The following is an 18,649-nucleotide window of genomic DNA, read 5'->3' as shown; positions in this document are numbered from 1 at the left end:
AGTGACTGTACTATACAGTTTTAAAGCTAAAGACAAAACATGATGGATCAGCGATTAATTTAAGCATTATTAGCCATATTCTACTTGAAAGTAGAAATAGCTCCGGCTTTGTCAGACGCTTTAGTCAGGCTAATTTAGGATGCACTTGTAGCAAATATGTACAAAATAATCATTTGTCAAGTTTTTACCGGCCATGTGCCGGTCGGACGAACATACTTGCACGATAATAGCTATCGATTTATGCGTATGCTCTACAATATTTATGGTTGACAATGCCGTTTGCACTATAGTAAAATTGAAATGTCTTGGAACGGAACTTACTTTTCAACGAATAAAGGTCACGATAAAAAATTAATGTTTGTGAGTAATGCAAACCGATGCCACCGTCTGCTTTGATATTTATTCTCTAAAAATTAAAAGACACGACACAACAAATGCGTGTATCAGCAAGCGTATTTTAGCAGTCCGCGGCGTTACAGTTCTAAAGGTCATCGTGAGACGTATTATCGGTTTATCACTACAAGCCTATCAAAGTCTATCTGTTGCTGTAATAGTTTGTTACAAATAGCTGCCAGAAAGTTTAGATTGCTATTTGTTGTTGATCAGATTGTATATCCTCTGTTCGATCAAAGTGCAGAAAGTAACAATATTAAAAGCTGGCAGACCACAATTTATCTTGTCATCTACACCCCAGCTTGCCTCTGATACTGCAGCTGTATTGTCCCATAAACCCGAATTGGTTTGGATCACATTGGAGAAGTTTTTCTGCTTTTACTTGCTTTTGTTCTGCTGTTTTCTGGATTTTGATACAGTACCTTATAGCTCTATAAACATGACCAAAGATCAAGAAACTATAATTCCGGTGATAGATTTCGCCCAGTACGATATACCAGGTCAACGCGAAACCGTGTCCAGCGAAATCTGCCAGGCGTTACGTACAGTGGGATTTCTATATTTGAAGAACCATGGCGTGCTCGATCAAAAGGTAAACTGTTGAAAACATAGAGGTTTTCAGTAAACTGCTAAATTTAATTTGACTAGAATTTCAATATGCTCATTTATACGAAGATGTCATTATACTGTAAGTGCTGATTAGTTCAGGTGTTTTTATCTGGTAATTGTGTAGTATATGTCAAATTTATACTGCTTATCAGCAAAAAGTAAAAGCCGGCATTTAATCGCTACTACTTGTACTCCTATTTAGTACGAGTATTTTACACCATTTAAATTTTGACCGGACTACAGTGAAATTATCGCCGATTAACTTATGTCAGAAATAATATTGTTCTGTTTATCGTGCGCAGCATCAGCATGTGCCGACACTTGTATATTAAATTTTAAATTTTTTTCTACGACGTTTCCATAATTCTTCGCAGATTCGAAATGCGTTTACCACTTCTAAAGCCTTTTTTGAGCTAACGGAGGAGCGGAAAATGGACTTCGCAACACGATCAAAACGGCAGACCAATATAACCACATATAATCCCATCGATTCCGAACGGTAAGCGATCTGCTATCAAAGAATGCGTACGTAGCGTTGTTATTATTTATTACATCACACACAAACCTTTATGGAAATTATGACAAAAATCCCTGGCCCTATAGTATTCATTACTGTTTTAACAGTAAATCTGTACGCCAATTTACTCGGACCTCTCCAGTTGTGCCAAAGCGTGTATTTGTTTATTTTTATATGTATGTTATGTTTCTAGCAAGATAGAGATAGAACACACTGATACACAAATAACGCAACATACTGAAAAAGTTTTGCAGTTTTGTAATTATCTTAAATTTTAAGCAAAACAAATTGGTGTAAATTTTACTTTTTTGCAGCCTAAACCCGTCAGCCAAGAAAGAGATCCGAGAAGCATTTGATTTGATTCCACACAACACAGTTGTAAGACAATACGATCGAGTACAACAACGAAATGACAATGTTGCATCTGAATTACTAAACCGTACTGTAAAATGTACCGTGCAACAAACAAATGGAGTTAGCATCTGTTGAACAAAAGCTACTAAACAGAAAAGGTCATGCATAGATTACCTTTAATGGAGTCGTCAGAAATGACTAGCATTCCTTCCTGAATAATATTTCACACAATTTATGTTCATAATCGATTGCGTAACGCTATAACTGTTTAACTCGTGGTCAGAGACAAAATGCTTCGTCATGATCAGGATGTGCCTGAGTATCCCGACTTCATGCCGGCGCTCGTCAGTTTGAGCCAATCCTACCGCTTCCTAGCCAAAAAAATCCTCCACTGCATCGGAATCGGTCTGGGTTTAGAAGATCCAGAATACTTTCTCACTGTTCACCGCAACCTGGATGACACACATGTCCCATCCGGAAGCCTATTCCGTACACTGTACTACCCTTCATTTCAGCGCGAATACGCCAATGATCCGAATGTGGTCAGATGCGGTACACACACCGACTATGGTACCGTTACTTTGGTTGGACAGGACCAAGTTGGTGGTCTGGAAGTACAAACGGCCGGCGGTGATTTCATCCCGGCCACACCCATTCCCGACACGATTGTGGTGAATATAGGCGATTTGTTACAGCGCTGGACTTCCGATGAGCTCAAAGCAACGGTAAGCTGTAGTGCAAGTGTTAGCAGTTTAGCATATGGCCTAATAAAGTTACTCTAACAGCTTTATTATTTATTAGTACAGATACATAGTATTAGTACATATTGCTGAATTTAAGCTGATACCAATTGGGTAAAACACGCATAATTTTTCTTTGATAACCACTATATCTTTCAAGTTCAGTACATACACAGTACACTGTATCTTTCAAAACAATAAGCCGCATGCGGATAAATGTAATTCACCGTGCTTACATTTTTGCAGCCTCACCGGGTTTTATGCAACACATCAACATTAACCCGCCAAAGTTTGGTTTTATTTGTTCATCCGGATAGTGAGACCGTGGTGGAAGCATTGGGAGAACGACCAAAAGTGTACCCGCCCATCAAAGCCAAAGATCATTTGCAGTACCGCTATGAAATTAGTTTTGGTTAGCAAACGAGCTCATACAAATAAAAATCAGAGTAAATTAAATCATAATGCGCCAAATTTGCTGATTTGTGCTACCAAAAGCTTCAAATTTGTTTTCGTAAACAGCATGTCTTCATATAAAAAGTATGTATGTACATGTACATGTTATTTCGTAAACAATATGTATTAGTTCGATTGATCAATGTGTTTTTGAACTCGATATTCTGTGTAGAGGAGGCGCACATGAAATAAAGCGATAAAATAAAGCACATTGTACAGATTACAACGTAACACTAGACATCAAAGTCTTGCGACGTCTTTGATAAAAAGTCTGAAACTCTTGTCAACATGTACAATACAGAGTAGCTGATAGTGATTACCTGCTTGTTTACGTAAGATGTGGTTAATGAATATTCGAACTGCTTGAATATTTGAAGAAAGAAAGCAACGAATTTGTAGGCGGCAAGATTTATTTGCATGTTGCCTGTGACCTTTGTTAGCATTACCTTAGAATTTCAAAATCGAGTAATCCTCTACTTTAGCAAGCGTTCCGACCGGTTACACAATAATATGCAATATGTATTATACAAAATCACAGTCCGGTGCAGACACTACGGAGTAGGGTAGTTTAGCTAGCCATCTTTTGTTACAAGTTGACGCCACGCATTGTCTGACGGTGTCTGGGTCAAGAGGAAAGTCTTTTGCATACAACAGAGCAGGCCACATGGAAGACATACTCCTTCTCAATTTCGCTTGCCTTGATTGTCCGACAGTAGTGGGATTAATGCCCGTCTGGGTTTGTAGTAGTCCATATACAGATCTGTAATAGCTGGCCACTGCACCACCTTGCACGCAAAGGTGACTCGAACGAGCCAGCTCTCTAACAGTCTGATCATATCAAAAAATCGCAGAAGTGCAATTTTGATTTGTACCATAGATCTTTCTATTTTATTCGTTCAATAAACAGTTGTGCGCATAACTAGTGCATGCTGAAAACCATCAGCGTTATTACAGGTAGACAATTATGAGTGTCCGCATAATTTGATGAAATGACCAGTGCTATATAATTGTCTGAACTTGGATACTGAAGTCGCTAGATCTATGCATCTGTGCAGATGCATAAACGCTTTTATATAGTTGTTTACCCAACATGAAAGCGCAGCGATGAAACCTACAGTAATTCCTCCATTCCGGCCACTTAAATCTGATGCGCGGGAGTTGAACTACGGAAACACGGTGCTGGTACAGCCCCGGAAAGGTGTTTGGTGGTTGGGATATGTCCAGGACATTGATGGCAACAATTTCTTCATTAATTTTGATTGCACCACGGTTTCATCTCGCTGGATTCACTCTCAGTACGTCTGGCCGCATCATTACGCCGAAACAGATAAATTTAATGAGGTGGATATGCAACTGCATGGAAGTGTATCGGTCCAGGTAGCGCTGCGAAATGAGGAAACCGGACCATATGTATTCCGCCCGGGAAATTTGCTTATATATCCTGATCGAGGATTGTACTACGTTGGTTTTGGTGCTCCTGGGGAACAGTGTGCAAATCGTACGTTTAATGAGTGCAGAGTGGTTCACCAGTGGCAAGTTGTAGCAAAATTACCTTCCAACAACGAACCTCCATGTTTCAAACAAGTTGTCGGGACAGACTGGAGGTCACCATCTATTATGGTTTATACCAAATACGTTGTTCCGCTCAAAAATGCTCAACTCATCAAATCAGTACACACTATGGTGCGGTGCGTTACGGATGCTGTTCCATCCTACGTCGAGCCGATGTATGAAACGCGGGAAATGTGCACGACTTTGCCATTTGATACGTCGCAGATGGGATGCCGTTTCTTTGTTCGGACCGGGACGGATGTGCTAATTTTTGTTTGCGTTGAAATGCGCCATATTAGTGCAAGTGCTACACTGTACAGTGCAGATTGCTTACGCAGGTCATGTGAAACTTACTACTCTGATGAATTACATGCAACTGGGAGTGGGAGCGGTAGTTCTGATCTACAGTTGCCCATAAAAGTTTTCAGTATTGGACATATTATCTTGGACAGTGGCCGAATTGCCACAGAAACAGGTAAGTCTGCATAAGCAGATGCCTATGATGGCGGATACAGTAAAAAAATATAAGTACAATACAGATACAATAACGTTATCATATTAGTTTACAATAAGCTAGACTAGTGTGCGTTTGAATAGTACATGAGCCTAGACACTTTCCGCATGGCACGAGTTTATGAGAAGTTATTATTTATAGACCAGAAGTACTCGTACAAGAGTCGTACTAATTTTCCTCATGGGTCTTCGACTTTAAACTTTACTGTAATAACTTTAATAACTTTACTGTAATTCTTTGAAAGAAATTGGTTATGTTCAATAAGACTCGTACTGTGTATCCACAACAAAACATTTTGGCTCTTCAGAGTCCAGATACGGCCTGTTAGAAAATATCACTGCATGCGCTGTGCCATCAGGTTTGAAGCAAAGTACCTGCACTAGAGTACAATATTAGCAATACAGTAACCAATGATAAAACCGCAGAGTACTCGTCCAAAAGTGTAACTCTGCATTGCAGGGGATATGCAAATCCACAGCCTTATTCATCCAGTCATGGCATTTACCCTGGAAATTTTAGACTTCCGCAACCAAATCGCCCTTCGAAGGTATGGAGTATAATATATATTATATAATATAATATATATTATATAATATATATTATAATAATATTATATAATATATAGTATAATATATATTATATGGAGTATAATATATAATATATATATTATATAATATATATTATATATATTATATGTATGGCATAATATTGTATAATAATTATTGTCGTAAATTACGTATCACGTATCACGTATGTATAGCTTTGTACTTCCTAATTAGGTCGTGTTGTTTTGTATTCCTAATTCCCAATGCAGCAGCTTATCTTTTGACAGAAAGTAATAATCGTCGTCGCTTATAATTTGGCACAAATTTGAGCCATAGATATAGATATAAAAACAAACATAGTAAGAATCTGAGATAAAGCATAATATTTGTATGTTGAACAAGCGTTCGTGAAACAATTTCTCACGGAATTATCATACTTCGTATGCGAATTGAAAGAGGCGAAATTCGTACGAAACGAAAGTTTTCTGTACAATGCTGCTGTATAGACTACAGAAAACCTGTATTTCATACAGAAAACACAACTTTGAAAATGGATAAGGGCATGCAAGCCGGCACTTCGTTCCGCGCCAACTGCGCAAGGTGCAGCTGGCTACTCAACCAGTTCGTTGTCCTGCCGCTGCATGTTTTCAGCGCTTATCCCAAATATAACGCTTAGTTAAAAATGTGTGGAGAAACCAGCAGCGAAAAATTCAGTTCGTAGATTTCGTTCACTTTAATGATGGGATAAAGCACATCTACTTTGTAACGAACCTTTCTTTTGTAATTTTGAACTTATTGCAGGGTTTGCGTGATTTGGAATGCTCTTATAAGTCTTTGTTCCCCGCAAGTTCATGTCACGATCGATGTCAGCAACCAAGTCCCGCCGTCGTGCCGTGTGCAGCCATTTCCCGTTTTTTTCGTAAAATGCGGTTTCGTAACCTGGGTACATGCGTTGTCTCTTTTGGTGGACCAAGCAGTCACTGAAGACACGAAAACGCTCAGCATCATAAATTGCGCCGACGCCCACATACACAGGATTCGCACACATGATCGTCGACGAGCAATCGCAATTATCACGAAGCTCCTAACGGTAAAGAATATCAGATTGCAGCTGGTCGTACTTAAAAACTGCATCAGCTTTGATGAAATTGAAAGTATGCACATCGATCCGCCAAGGATACCAATACCCGTAAACAACCTCGGTAAGCCGCATTGGAATGTGTTTCCATGGGGAATGGAATACGCGGAATTCGAGTGCAGCACTGTATCGCAGTTCCTCGCGGTTGCAAACCAAGTGATACTGTCAAACTTCACGGTTCGGTGTGTTTTGGGCGCGGCGTCGCATATACTATGGGTCCGTTACGGGCGCCAAATGCACGAACTAGGTTTTCCGAGAGTTACTCCCAGCGCAGATTGTTTCCCCATCTGCATTCCGCATCTAATTTTTCAAGCAACGGAAAACCGGCAACAAATACTGCACCGGTTTTTGTCAGTTGCAGAAGAGCTCTGCCCTCCGCTTACCCACGAAACCTACACGAAAATTAGCGCTACCTACGCACGCTGGGTGCAGACTCTCGCTTATCCCGATCAATGGGCCGGGATTCGCAGTGTCCTGAGTTTGTAAGTGTCAACATGAATCAGTCCTCTTTTATTAAGATAACAGATGCGCCAGAAATATTTCGATTTGATAGTTAATTTTAAGGTTTGACCATAGAATTGCAAGTTATGGTCATGTTGCCGGTTTGCTGTGCATTTCGAAAGTGACCCCACGCAGTTCAAGACATTTAGAGCAAATCATATTTTCTCTTTCGTTAAGAAAACATATCAACGGGTTACCAATCATTCCTCCAGTCATCTTTCTATGGGTTTTAGAAGCGATGGCAATGAATATTATGCAGCCGATAAGCATGACTTCTTGCCTTTGCGTAGTAAAGAGTTTCGCAGTGTCGCAAAGCTGGACAGTGCAATAACAACATTTATATGGCAAAAGTTAGCGGTACCCAGAATGCAGTAAAAAACAAACTCTTGAAGTTTTTTTCCCGTATTTATTTCTAATCAATCCACGTGCCTGTGTATCGTGTGGTTTTAACAGGAAACGTGCCGAACAAATTTTTAGAGCAAGATTATACACCAACTAAAGTATCTGTCACAATCTGTGGAGAACGCTCCGCTCCGAACACTTTTTTGTGTTCCGAGCGTAGCGTTTCAGTCCGGTACCCGTGAGTCTAGCTAGGCCGTCCAAAGCAAACACGCGAGAAACATGTTTGAAGGTTACAACATAGGATACTCAAATTATGGCTACGAATTATAATTAGTATACTTATAATTACAATTACAGTAATTACTTATAATTACAGTTAATTAATTGTACCTTACTTTCGCTTGGTTTCATTATGCGACGAATATTTCGCTGCGCATAATGAAAAATGCGTATTCGTACAATGAAAATTAATCATGCGCAGATACTTTAAAGCTCTGACCACAGAGCAGATTGGCTAAACTTGGTCGTAGCATTTTATGATTTTCCAGTTTAACACATTCTGTTGGTGTACGAGTAGGTACGATGGCTTCGACTCTCCGGAAAAGAACGAAATGTGGGAAGATGCGGATTTGAGAACAGTGGACGTTTCACGGTTAAAGAAGCTAGCACAACAAGCCATCCATTTGCTTTTCGAGAAATGAAGGGACACTGTTTGTAATTTCGCTTGCAGTTCGATGTACTGGACCATTTCCATTTAAGAAAAGATTAGGATCGATGACCACAATATGTGTTTATTGTTAATAATTATTTAGTTATGATTGCTTCGGTGACGTCTATGGGTTATTTTTCGAATACGTACATTTCTGCGCCATTTTATGAATGTGTAGTAATCTGGTGGTAATCATTGTACAATACTTATATTCTTGTCCCCATGTACGGCGACAATTTGTAGTGCTGCCCTTAATCTGTAAAAAGCTTGATGTTATCTCATACCGCAGACTAAAGTTACATACGGACTTTGCAGATCACTGATTCCGTCCGCTTAATAATTCAATTAACCACGAAATTGATAATGTTTGTAACGGTGGGCAGCATTATTCAGGTGTCCGGTTAAACTTTTACTGGACATCTGAACAATCCTTCTCTCTGCAACTTGTATTTTGATCATTTTAAAGGTTACTTTGACCTAACAGAGGCACCGGCATTTGAGCGAGACGGTTTCGAAATAGGTATACCTTTTTATAACATGTTTGTGGCACAGTTTCCGGACATGGTTAAGCAAAAGTCTTATTAAAACGTTTACTGCAATAAGTCCTTGGGCTGTGCATGGAACGAACGAGCTACTGATGGTGTTAAGCTCTTTGATAACTGTTGTGTGTATTTAATATGGTTATCTGGAGTAATTTCTCTAAAACTTTTGCACTATGTCAAGCACGGCAAGATTGTGATTGTAATATGTAGTGTGGATTCAAACCCTCATTTTGCGATTATTTATAATTATTTACTCACGGGAATTCGATTTTATAACTGTCGCTGATGCTTTGCAGTAATAACAGCTGTTAACGAAAAAACGGCAGTTCCAGAAATAACTTTGCTGTGAATAGTGAAAACATTATATTAAAGACATTAAAGGTAGTGCACGCAGATAAAGGTAGTGCCGAATGATCATGCACGCATTGCACGGAGTCAAAGGTGGTGCTCAAAAAGATAGTATACCGAATAAAAGGTAGCTCAAAAATGTTGTTCACGGAACGAAAGGTAATGCAAAAGGTTGAAAGGTTGTGTATGGATTGGTCAACTTCATTAAATTTTTCATTTTTTATCCATTGTTAATTTACTAACGCAATAGCTGATTACAACTTAACCAACTAGCTCATGTACTGTAGTCATAAGTCAAAACAAAGCGTTTCCGCAGGATGTATAGTACAGTACCCGAGTATCGCCACTTCATGGCAAAATAAACATAAATGATAAATATTTAATGTTTATTGCTGTACTCTCCGATAAGGACAACTATTTAAATGCCATCTGCCTAACCCAACGAAAGTTGAATTCCAGAAACATATCACGGAAATGACACACATGTACGCACGGTATGCCCAAGGTGATACAATCCGGAAAAAAATTAGTTGTGTAATATTTATTTTTGTTATTTATAAATGGCCAGAATCCCTGGAGTAGATTTTTAACTCTTGCAAGTACTTACTACAATACTCGTGTTGGATCGTACTGCGTACTACTATTTAATCAAAGTGAATCTTATTTAATCTTATTTATCTTAAATAAGATTCACTTTGATTTAATTGAAATTTTAAACGCGAAAACTCTGCGGCGTTCATCATTCCCTGTTAGCAACTGCTTCCTAAGCCTTCCTTATTAGAGTGGAGAATATCGGCGCATCTGGCCGAGATGTCTGTGGTCAACGGCGGCGCAAGCTTGTAGTAACCTGTAAGGCGTAAGCAGAGCCGTAAAACTTGATTTCACGATCAAAAATTTCTGAAAATAGTTGCACTGAATCGCTTGTCTGTAATTATTATCTTGATTTTTTATCCTGCAAATTACGCTTGACGCGGTGTTCCGTGATCTTTCTTTTTGGCAATGACTGCCGAAGTCATATCGTCTGTCTCCTCGCTAACTGAGCAGCTACAAGAAGCGAAGGATAAGCTCCGCGAAACCGAAGAGAGCATTAAACGCGTTACAGGCCGTGATGTTGTCGACCCGCATCTCGTCGCGCGTCGTCCAGACGCAGCCGTGCCCCCCGCATCCTTACGACCCCCTATCACCGTCCGCACCCCGTCATTTATTGCGGCGAATCCCAATTTCGCCCGCCCGACCGATGAACCCCCCACGAAGCGCCCCCGCGCCGTCACATCCTTTCGCCCCATCGTCGCCCCCGATAACACGGTTCCGGGGAGCCAGCCCGAACGGCGCCGTGTAACAGGGGGTTGGGATGATGATTCCGACGAGTATCGCCGGCGGAAGATCCAGTCGACGGTATTCTTCGATACAACGCCGCGGAAAACCCGCGAAGAACGCATGAGCGAAGCCAATATCCACGGGGGCGATAAAGACGCGGCCAGAAATCGTCGTATGTTCGGGTCGTTAAAAAAGACCCTGGAGAAATTCCAGATTGAGCAGGAGAACCGCAAGAAGACGGACGAACAGCAGAAGGAAATCCGGCAGAAATTAGAGGAGAAAGAGGCCGCGGAGAAACGCGAATCCCAGCGCGAGCGCCGAGAACTGTTCTGGGAGCGCAAACGCTCGCAAGCAGTGGTAAAATTCCTCGAGACTAAGGTGGACATTATGAAGCGTTTCACAGACTGGGAGACCAGTCAGAAACCCTTGATGAAATTCCTAAGGACGGAGAGTACCTGTCCGATTTATTATCAGCCGAAAATCTTAAACCCTGCACAGGAAGAGAAGCTGGCCAAACATCGCGCCGCGCTCCAGGCGGAGATTGAGAAACGGCGCGATATGATGCAGGAGCAGTTGAATCGGCTGGATGGGAAGATTGAAAAAGCCTCCCAGAAGCGCGGCCAGGATGTAACGTTGGAAGAGCACATCCAGGAGACGAAGCGCACTATCCGGGAAGAGCCCCTGGATGACTACGATGTGGATGAGATCCTGGATGACAAGGAGGTGGAGGGCTACGATCTGGTGGAGGCCGATGAGCCCGGTCCGGAGAAGATGGCCACGGATGACTCCAAGCACAGCCATGTGGAGATGGGGAATGTGGAGAATCCGCCCGGGGACGACGGTGCTTCAAGTGGGAATAAGGCGGAACCTCGGCCCAGCACCGGACCTGCGATTCCTGGGGAGAATGCGGATAATGGTACGGGTGTTACGGACGTACTTAGTGCGGGGGTGTATTGATTGGACGGGGTTCGGTTGTCTCTCTTTTTGAATATGCGTAGTGTTCCGTTGCGTTTCGATTTTGTTTTCCAGCTAGTTGTTTACACATGTACCTTCTGTAAACTGGTACTATGTAGCTGTAGTACATACAAAATACAGAAGTAAGGTGAAAGATCGGATTCTTTTTGGTTCTCCAGTGTACACGTGGAAATGTACCGTGCAATGACGTTAATTATGACTGTAATGAACTGCGTAATAAATTAAGCGATTGTTTTCTGTATTTTCCGGTTACAGTATGGTAGTGAGTGAAAAGAGTTTAAGAAAGACTGCCAGATGCACGTAAATAACATAAACACATGGGTACTGTAGGATTGGAATTTTTATCAATTTAAAAATCTTTGTGATGTTTTGTATCGATTTGATGCTATTACACTGTGAATTTTCAAGTTTACGGTCATGATAACTAATTTTAAATTTGTAGTTTAAACTTTCAATCACACCAACGATGGTAAGGGCTACGCAATCCCTATTTGCAAAAGATTCTTCGCCTTCAGACTCATTGTTCCAGAGCGCTTTAATATGTCCACTGGTTCCATAAACTGCTCGCACACCACAAGTTCTTAAAACATTTAACAGATAAAATATAACTACTGTATTTTACCTCTTCGTATAGCAATATTCTCACACGCGTTTCTGATGTCGCTTCGAAACTGGCTTAGGCGCAACACTCTTTCCTTTCTTTCTATTTTTAACATCGACATTCTCATAAAAATGTACCCCAACCTTCTTTTGGCGCTCCATTCGTTCTTTCTTCCGTTTCTGTTTTCCAGTTAAATCTTTCCCCATTGCCTTGTCTTCCTCTTCAAATTTCCTCTGTTTAGCGGTCGCTAAATCATCCACGTCCGGGTCCATGGGAAGTTCCGCGTCGTCCGCGACAATCTCTTCCGTAACGCCATCCACCGGTGTTTCAGACTCACCCACCGCTTCCTCTTGTGTCTCTTCCACCACTTCTTCCAACAACGTCTCCGCCGTATCATCGACATCATTCTCCTCAATAACTTCATCCTTCCGCGCGTCTTCTTCATCGAACACATCATTCTCCGGATGATCGCGCAGACTCTGTTTCACTTGTATGGCATTATCTGCCTGGGCGTCAGGAAGCGCCGCTTCCGGTGGTTTAACGAAATAAGGCAGTTTGCCGCGCTGAAAATCGTTGAGGATCATGCGGGCCACTGTCTGCACGTCCGGTTCGGCCTTCTTAAACAGTCTACCGGTGCGTTTTGCGATCTGTTCCAGCAGATCTTCCGATGTGGAAAAGCTGTCCAGGGAATAGGTTTTCTTGATGTATTCGGGTTTCACGCGTTCCAATACAGCGGGGACAAAATCCATGGGGGATTTCAGATTCTCCACGCGCACGATACCTTTCAAAACTGTATCGGTCTCCGAGTTTCCGGTTGGATAAACAACACCGGGGCAATCGATCAAGTAGATGCGGTTCATTAACGTCACATACTGCCACACCTAAAGAGAACAAACGGATTTTTATAGCTGACAAACCATGGGAAAAGTAACACTGTTGTCTCTTCTATAAATCGCACGACAAAAATAACAGCAACACTACAGAAAACGTAAAAATGCCGTAACAAGCAAGCGAACAAACATAATATGCATCATTTCGGTGTTTTGCGACCGGAAGTGGTTGTACTATCGAAAAATCTATTATCCACAAAAACCATGCTACTTCAGCTAACAGAGTTAAAGCGAACGCGGTAAATTATAACGAAAACGACGCTTTCTAACAAAATTCATTTTAAGATTTATAACAAACATTTAGTTATGTTATTTTTTACACCAATTTTCTCGTTTATTTGTTAATTTATCAGTAAGAAAAAATGCATAAACTCACTTCGAACCTAACTTCTCAGCTACTAGTAGCGACGTGTAAAAGCTTGCTGAAAGGTAGTGAAGATGGACAAATACTTCAACGTCAACGCACTACAGTCTTTTCACACCTTATCCCAGCGCTGTACGCTACGCACCTTTGTTTCACCAGGTATGGGCGCCACTTTAACCACCTTCTTAGCTTTGAGAGTGTTAATAATGGAGCTCTTGCCGACGTTGGGATAACCAATTAATCCCACAGAAATCTGCTTCTTATCCACGTGCAGCTTGCCAAACTGACGGAGGAGATTAATCAGTGGTCCTTTTCCAAAAGAATTTGTGATGGAGGCATGGAAGGCCAATGTCGGATACTCGTGGCTGAGAATCGCCACCCATTTTTTGATTACCCATGTCGGGACTAAGTCACACTTGTTCAGCACGAAGACCAAGTGTTTAAACGGCTTCTCGTCTTTCAGGAATTTCTCGATGGCGGGACAACGCGTTCCCATGGGATCGCGGGCGTCTAAGACTTGCAGCAGGACATCGGACGAATCGACCACCTGCAAATTAAATCGGCAATGCAGTTTATGATTTGAACACAACTGTCACGTTAAATAAACCACTTAACTAAAAAAATAAATACTTAATTACTGGAAATAAGTTCGAATTATTTAAACTTCAGGACAGGTTAATCAAAAGCTGCACCCAATCCCAAACATAAACCAGAAGAACTCTTTCCAATCGTCAATAAGTTAACTTAATGGTATATTGCAAAACTGCCCCAAAAAATACCAGAGTGTGCTGCAATCCGCATTAACACCAATCTTCACAACGACTATGAATATGCATATGACAACATAAGTATTCAGAAATTTGCACTTACGGGAGTTAAGCATTATGGTAGAGAAACAATGGTAGAAGCTTTACCTTATACAATTCATTCCATATCCGTTTGGACTGTCCCGCATACATCACCCATTCCTTGGCTTCATCCCGCGTACCATCGTCATCGACGATTAAGTCCCGATCGTTGACAATACTGTACTCTCCACCCGATGTTTCAGCCTGTGACAGCATCTCCTGCAAGAAAATTTAATGCAAAGCGTTTAATGCATTTAACCAAGAAAATTTCACAACTGCAAAAGACTGCAAACAGTTAAGAGACTAAATTTAATTCACATTTACTGGCTTTCATAATTACGCTGTTACTGCAGATTTTAGCACATACCACCTAAGACCACTCATTAAAACACCACAAAAATGGTAAATCGTAATCGTATTTCACCAAAGGTATTTCAGATTTAATTCCAAAAAAATCGAAAAATCTAAAAGCAGTTTGTAAAATGCGATAAATTTATTTAACTCACGTTTAGGCTTTCAAATTTGACATTGGGTTTCTTCCGCTGCGCTTTCGGCCCGAACGTGGTCTCGTACTTTTCCACATCCAGCAGATGTGCCCGCTGGTGTTTAGCGCGCTCATTCAGCAGCGTCACGGGGAGTTTAGTCGGTCGCATGACAACTTGGTAAGGGTTCTTCACGGCTTTACCTACATAACCATCCCCGATGCCGTGCCATCCTCCCAAAACAATTCACTCAACCATCTTACCTAATTCCTCCTGGAACGTCTGCAGCGCACTCTGGCCCACCACCCGCGTATTGCCGAACCATTTGCGATTGGGTTCCACACGACTCTGCGTGCCACTGGGCACTTTGGACTGAAAGGGAGCGGGTTTGAGGATCTTTCCCTTGGCGTCCCGCTGCGGCTTGGAGTTCTTGTACATCAGCAGCCGCTTGATGGTCCCGCGATCCCGCTGTCCCGCATGGCTCTGCGGACGGTCGGGATTGAGGCTGTGACTGCCTGTCTTGAAGCCCTCCTTCTTGGCCGATTTCGCTGCATTGGCTTTGGATTTCCGACCCATGATCAGCGATTATCAAGAACTGGATGAATAGCAGATCCAGATATGACTATGGCCAGTCTAGCACGAACGAGTTACTTTATAATTTCACTATAAAGTTAACTATATTTAAGTACAAAACTCGGAAACAGCAAATAAGTTTATTCACTTTATAAATTATAAGTCTTTATTCAACTGCGAAATTTTTTCATACACAATTTTTCTGATTAAATTTTTTGTAACCGCATCGATTGCCGCATCCAGTTGAGGCCACATGCTGCATTGATCGGCACATATCTAACTTCGTCATGAGGGCGGTTGTGCAGTGAGCACGAGCAGCCAAACCGGAAATGCACACTGTCTCAGCTGGCTGTGTTTCCGCAAGCGTCGAAAACGGCTTTTTTAGCCTGCGCCTCTTTCAACTTTTATTTCGGATGGCTTTTTAGTTTTCGGGCGTTCTTTGTAAAACAGTCATCTGAGTGAGTCATGCATTTTGTAGTCGAAATTTGGGGCAGACTATTTACCGAAGACTTAATTCGTAGTGTTTGTGAGTTTGTCTGATAGGTTTGGATTGATCTCTTGTATCATCGTATGGATCGTATCTGCTAAAATGGCTATGAGCGGACTGTCTGTTTTGGGTTCTGCACCACAGAACGTCAGCACATCGGGTACCGTTTTCGACGCACTGCTTTACACCAGAATCCTTGCTGTGATGTCTTTTAATCAAGTAACCTTGCAGACACACTGTCCAATTTATTGGTGGTGATTCTGGATCTGAATGCGTCGTGGTGGAGTGAACAGTTGGATGGCGGCGATGATCAGCAGAAAGTTCCCAATGGCGTCCATGACTCGCAGACCTTTGTAAATCTTTTTACCTTACAGCTTCCAAAACGCAAATTTCTTGCAAAATGAAATGTCATTGCTCTGCAGTTTCCCCTCGCATCGGCGCTCGATCACATCCTGGTGTACCTTAATTCCTACATGCTCATTCATCCCAACAACCGTGTTGTTGTGCTGGGTTGTTTGAGATCGCAGAGGTATGATTGCGCTTTCGCCTGTTTTGTTAGATTATGGTTTTAGGCATTGTGTCCGCCTTTTCCGCTTTGTGAAGAAATTTGTGCTGTCTAAGTGTTTATCGTATTCTTTTTTATGTTTTTAATCTTGAACGCAAATGGCACATCGACTTATTAACGTAACTTTGGATTTTGTCAACTTGGTTAGAAATAATTTGCACTTTTGCAGAGTACTCCCGACTCATTCTGTTTTGCTTATCTGATCTGCTTTTTTACGTTGGAATTTAAATGTCATATGCTCCTGTTTAAGTGAAAAGCTGCTGTGCATGTTAGCTGCGATTACTTGTTGAATTTGATGAAAAAAATGAACTTTGACCTTGCAAATTTACAACATACAGTAGTAAGGTACCGTTTGCTCAGTGACTCGGTCTTCGGGCTGATTTTGTTTTCTCATGATTTTTACTTTGTAGTTATTTCCTGTACCCATCGGGTGTGGTGTCTCCGGAGCCGCTGGTCAACGACAGCCGAGCAGAATTGTTTCGCGTGGTCGATCACAGCATCGTTCAGGAGATTCGCCGCATCATGACGGAATCTCTGAATGATCCGGATGCGGCTAAAGAGAGCACGCGGGAGAGTGTCTTCGTCGGCGCCTTATCGCGATCTCTTTGCTGTAAGATGTTGCAAATTGACGCTGTTTGATTTGTTTTGCTCTGAAACAATTTAAAATGCAGCGGTTTAACTGTTGAAGCGCTTTTTCTTTAATAGTTTCCTAGAGCGTTTCTGCATTATTTCATCAAACTTGCATATCTTCTGCAGTGATGAATTGTTATACTCGTGCAGCTCTTCTACTTTCTATTATATATATTTAAGTAATTAAATTACATAAATCTATGGAATAGAAATTCGAAGGGAGTTTTTATAAGAATGGGTGCTTTTCCCTACAGACATTCATCGCGCTCAGCGAGAAGCACCAAAAGGCCGGTCTGTTCAAGCGCGAATAGTGGTAAGCGATCGCGGTTTTTTACCCTTATTATCGCATTTTGTATTTATGTCTTGGCAGAAGCTCAATATATGTGGTTTTCTGGTAGGTTATTGAAACCGGCCTGGATAGCTCATCCCATTATATGCATTTCATAAATTCAGTATTCACCGCACAGAAAATGGTACTGTGGTGCATTGCGAATTTGCGAATAATCTTTGTATAATTTTGTGATCCCTTTGTTTCGAGATGTGTATTAATGATGTTTTGTGCGCGTATAGAACGTAAAGATTGATGCCTGCATACTTGGCGATGATTCGATACTTTTGCAACAAGCTGTGGATCTCACCGGAGGAATTTATCTCAAAGTGGAACATCCTGGCGGTTTGGTGCAGCTTCTCAATGTACGACATAATACGACATTGCATTACTGCTTTGCAGGCATAACTTTTTGTCCTTGTTTATTTAGTTATTTTTCAAACGGATACTAATCTTGTTAGGGTGAAAGCCAATACAAAAGCGCGATATGTTGGCATAATATTGATCTCCAGTTGCTGTCTGTTGTACATAAAACTATTGTAATCTTATGCTTAATGTGATTTTAGAGTTAAACATTTAACCAGCATCTATCTATATTTAAACTGTATTCACCTTGCCACATCAGAAATTGTTGCCCGCAGAGTTTATTCGTGATTGATGCCAGCGAACGGAGTAAGATGATGATCCCCGAGAAAGTCCAAGTGGATTATCGTGCCGCGTGTTTCTGTCATCAGAAGCTTATTGAAGTTGGTTGGGTGTGTTCCGTTTGTCTTTCCGGTAGGTTGAAGTTATTGCAAGGATAGTTTGAATTTAATGAATGTGATCCATGTTAGAATCATTTACTTCTGTGGTGATACTGTGAATATATACGTTGTTTTGCTAATTTTTCTGTACTTTGTAGTTTTCTGTGCCTTCAGTCCGATGTGCTCGACGTGTCAGACGACGTTCAAGTTTATGGCTGGTTTGAAAAAGCGGAAACCATTTGACTCTCCTTCGTCGTCGGTTCCTTCGCCGTCCACTTCGTCGTTGAAACGCACGCGTTCGGACGCGGACATGAATGGAAGATCTTAATATGTTATTTTCCTTAATTTTTGTATTTGTAACTGATGATGTTTTTTGTATCTGCCGACGAATTTGATGTCAATAAGTTTTTGTGATAGTTATTATTTTAGCTGGGTATTATGAGCGAAAGATGTTATAAATAGGAAAGAATCGGGATGTACAGCCAGATAAGGGCTTGTCTAAAAACTTGTCTAACTTGTCTAAAAAATTGAAAAAATGGTATACGCCTGTGTGAATGCTAATGGCACATGTGTACTGTACAGTACAATCA

At 41.3% G+C, this 18,649-nt stretch overlaps 4 protein-coding genes across 4 annotated transcripts; 3 read left to right on the top strand and 1 right to left on the bottom strand.

Annotated features, from left to right (window-relative positions):
* The first annotated feature begins 696 nt into the window (after positions 1–696).
* On the top strand, positions 697–3,265 carry LOC129583948 (uncharacterized). Its single transcript, XM_055476048.1, has 5 exons — positions 697–985; positions 1,377–1,501; positions 1,834–1,897; positions 2,182–2,598; positions 2,860–3,265. The coding sequence occupies exons 1-5, from the start codon at positions 833–835 to the stop codon at positions 3,028–3,030; spliced, it is 930 nt and encodes a 309-aa protein (XP_055332023.1). The 5' UTR covers positions 697–832; the 3' UTR covers positions 3,031–3,265.
* Positions 3,266–10,154: 6,889 nt separating this feature from the next.
* On the top strand, positions 10,155–11,783 carry LOC129588483 (pinin-like). Its single transcript, XM_055482733.1, has one exon. The coding sequence runs from the start codon at positions 10,256–10,258 to the stop codon at positions 11,528–11,530; it is 1,275 nt and encodes a 424-aa protein (XP_055338708.1). The 5' UTR covers positions 10,155–10,255; the 3' UTR covers positions 11,531–11,783.
* Positions 11,784–12,076: 293 nt separating this feature from the next.
* LOC129584378 (nucleolar GTP-binding protein 2-like) lies at positions 12,077–15,523 on the bottom strand. The gene is made up of 5 exons (XM_055476572.1): positions 14,997–15,523; positions 14,758–14,936; positions 14,318–14,470; positions 13,549–13,950; positions 12,077–13,030 (listed from the first exon to the last, which is right to left on the bottom strand). Exons 1-5 carry the CDS (start codon positions 15,307–15,309, stop codon positions 12,191–12,193), a joined length of 1,887 nt encoding a protein of 628 aa, XP_055332547.1. The 5' UTR covers positions 15,310–15,523; the 3' UTR covers positions 12,077–12,190.
* Positions 15,524–15,699: 176 nt separating this feature from the next.
* On the top strand, positions 15,700–18,602 carry LOC129600937 (general transcription factor IIH subunit 3-like). Its single transcript, XM_055499657.1, has 9 exons — positions 15,700–15,953; positions 16,025–16,146; positions 16,216–16,322; positions 16,769–16,968; positions 17,243–17,301; positions 17,387–17,461; positions 17,559–17,681; positions 17,958–18,093; positions 18,218–18,602. Exons 1-9 carry the CDS (start codon positions 15,896–15,898, stop codon positions 18,385–18,387), a joined length of 1,050 nt encoding a protein of 349 aa, XP_055355632.1. The 5' UTR covers positions 15,700–15,895; the 3' UTR covers positions 18,388–18,602.
* Positions 18,603–18,649: the final 47 nt, after the last annotated feature.

Source organism: Paramacrobiotus metropolitanus, unplaced genomic scaffold (assembly GCF_019649055.1).
Source record: "Paramacrobiotus metropolitanus isolate TYO unplaced genomic scaffold, Prichtersi_v1.0 Parri_scaffold0000001, whole genome shotgun sequence".
Classification (NCBI taxonomy): domain Eukaryota; kingdom Metazoa; phylum Tardigrada; class Eutardigrada; order Parachela; family Macrobiotidae; genus Paramacrobiotus; species Paramacrobiotus metropolitanus.
This window is presented reverse-complemented; position numbering and strand designations above follow the sequence as displayed.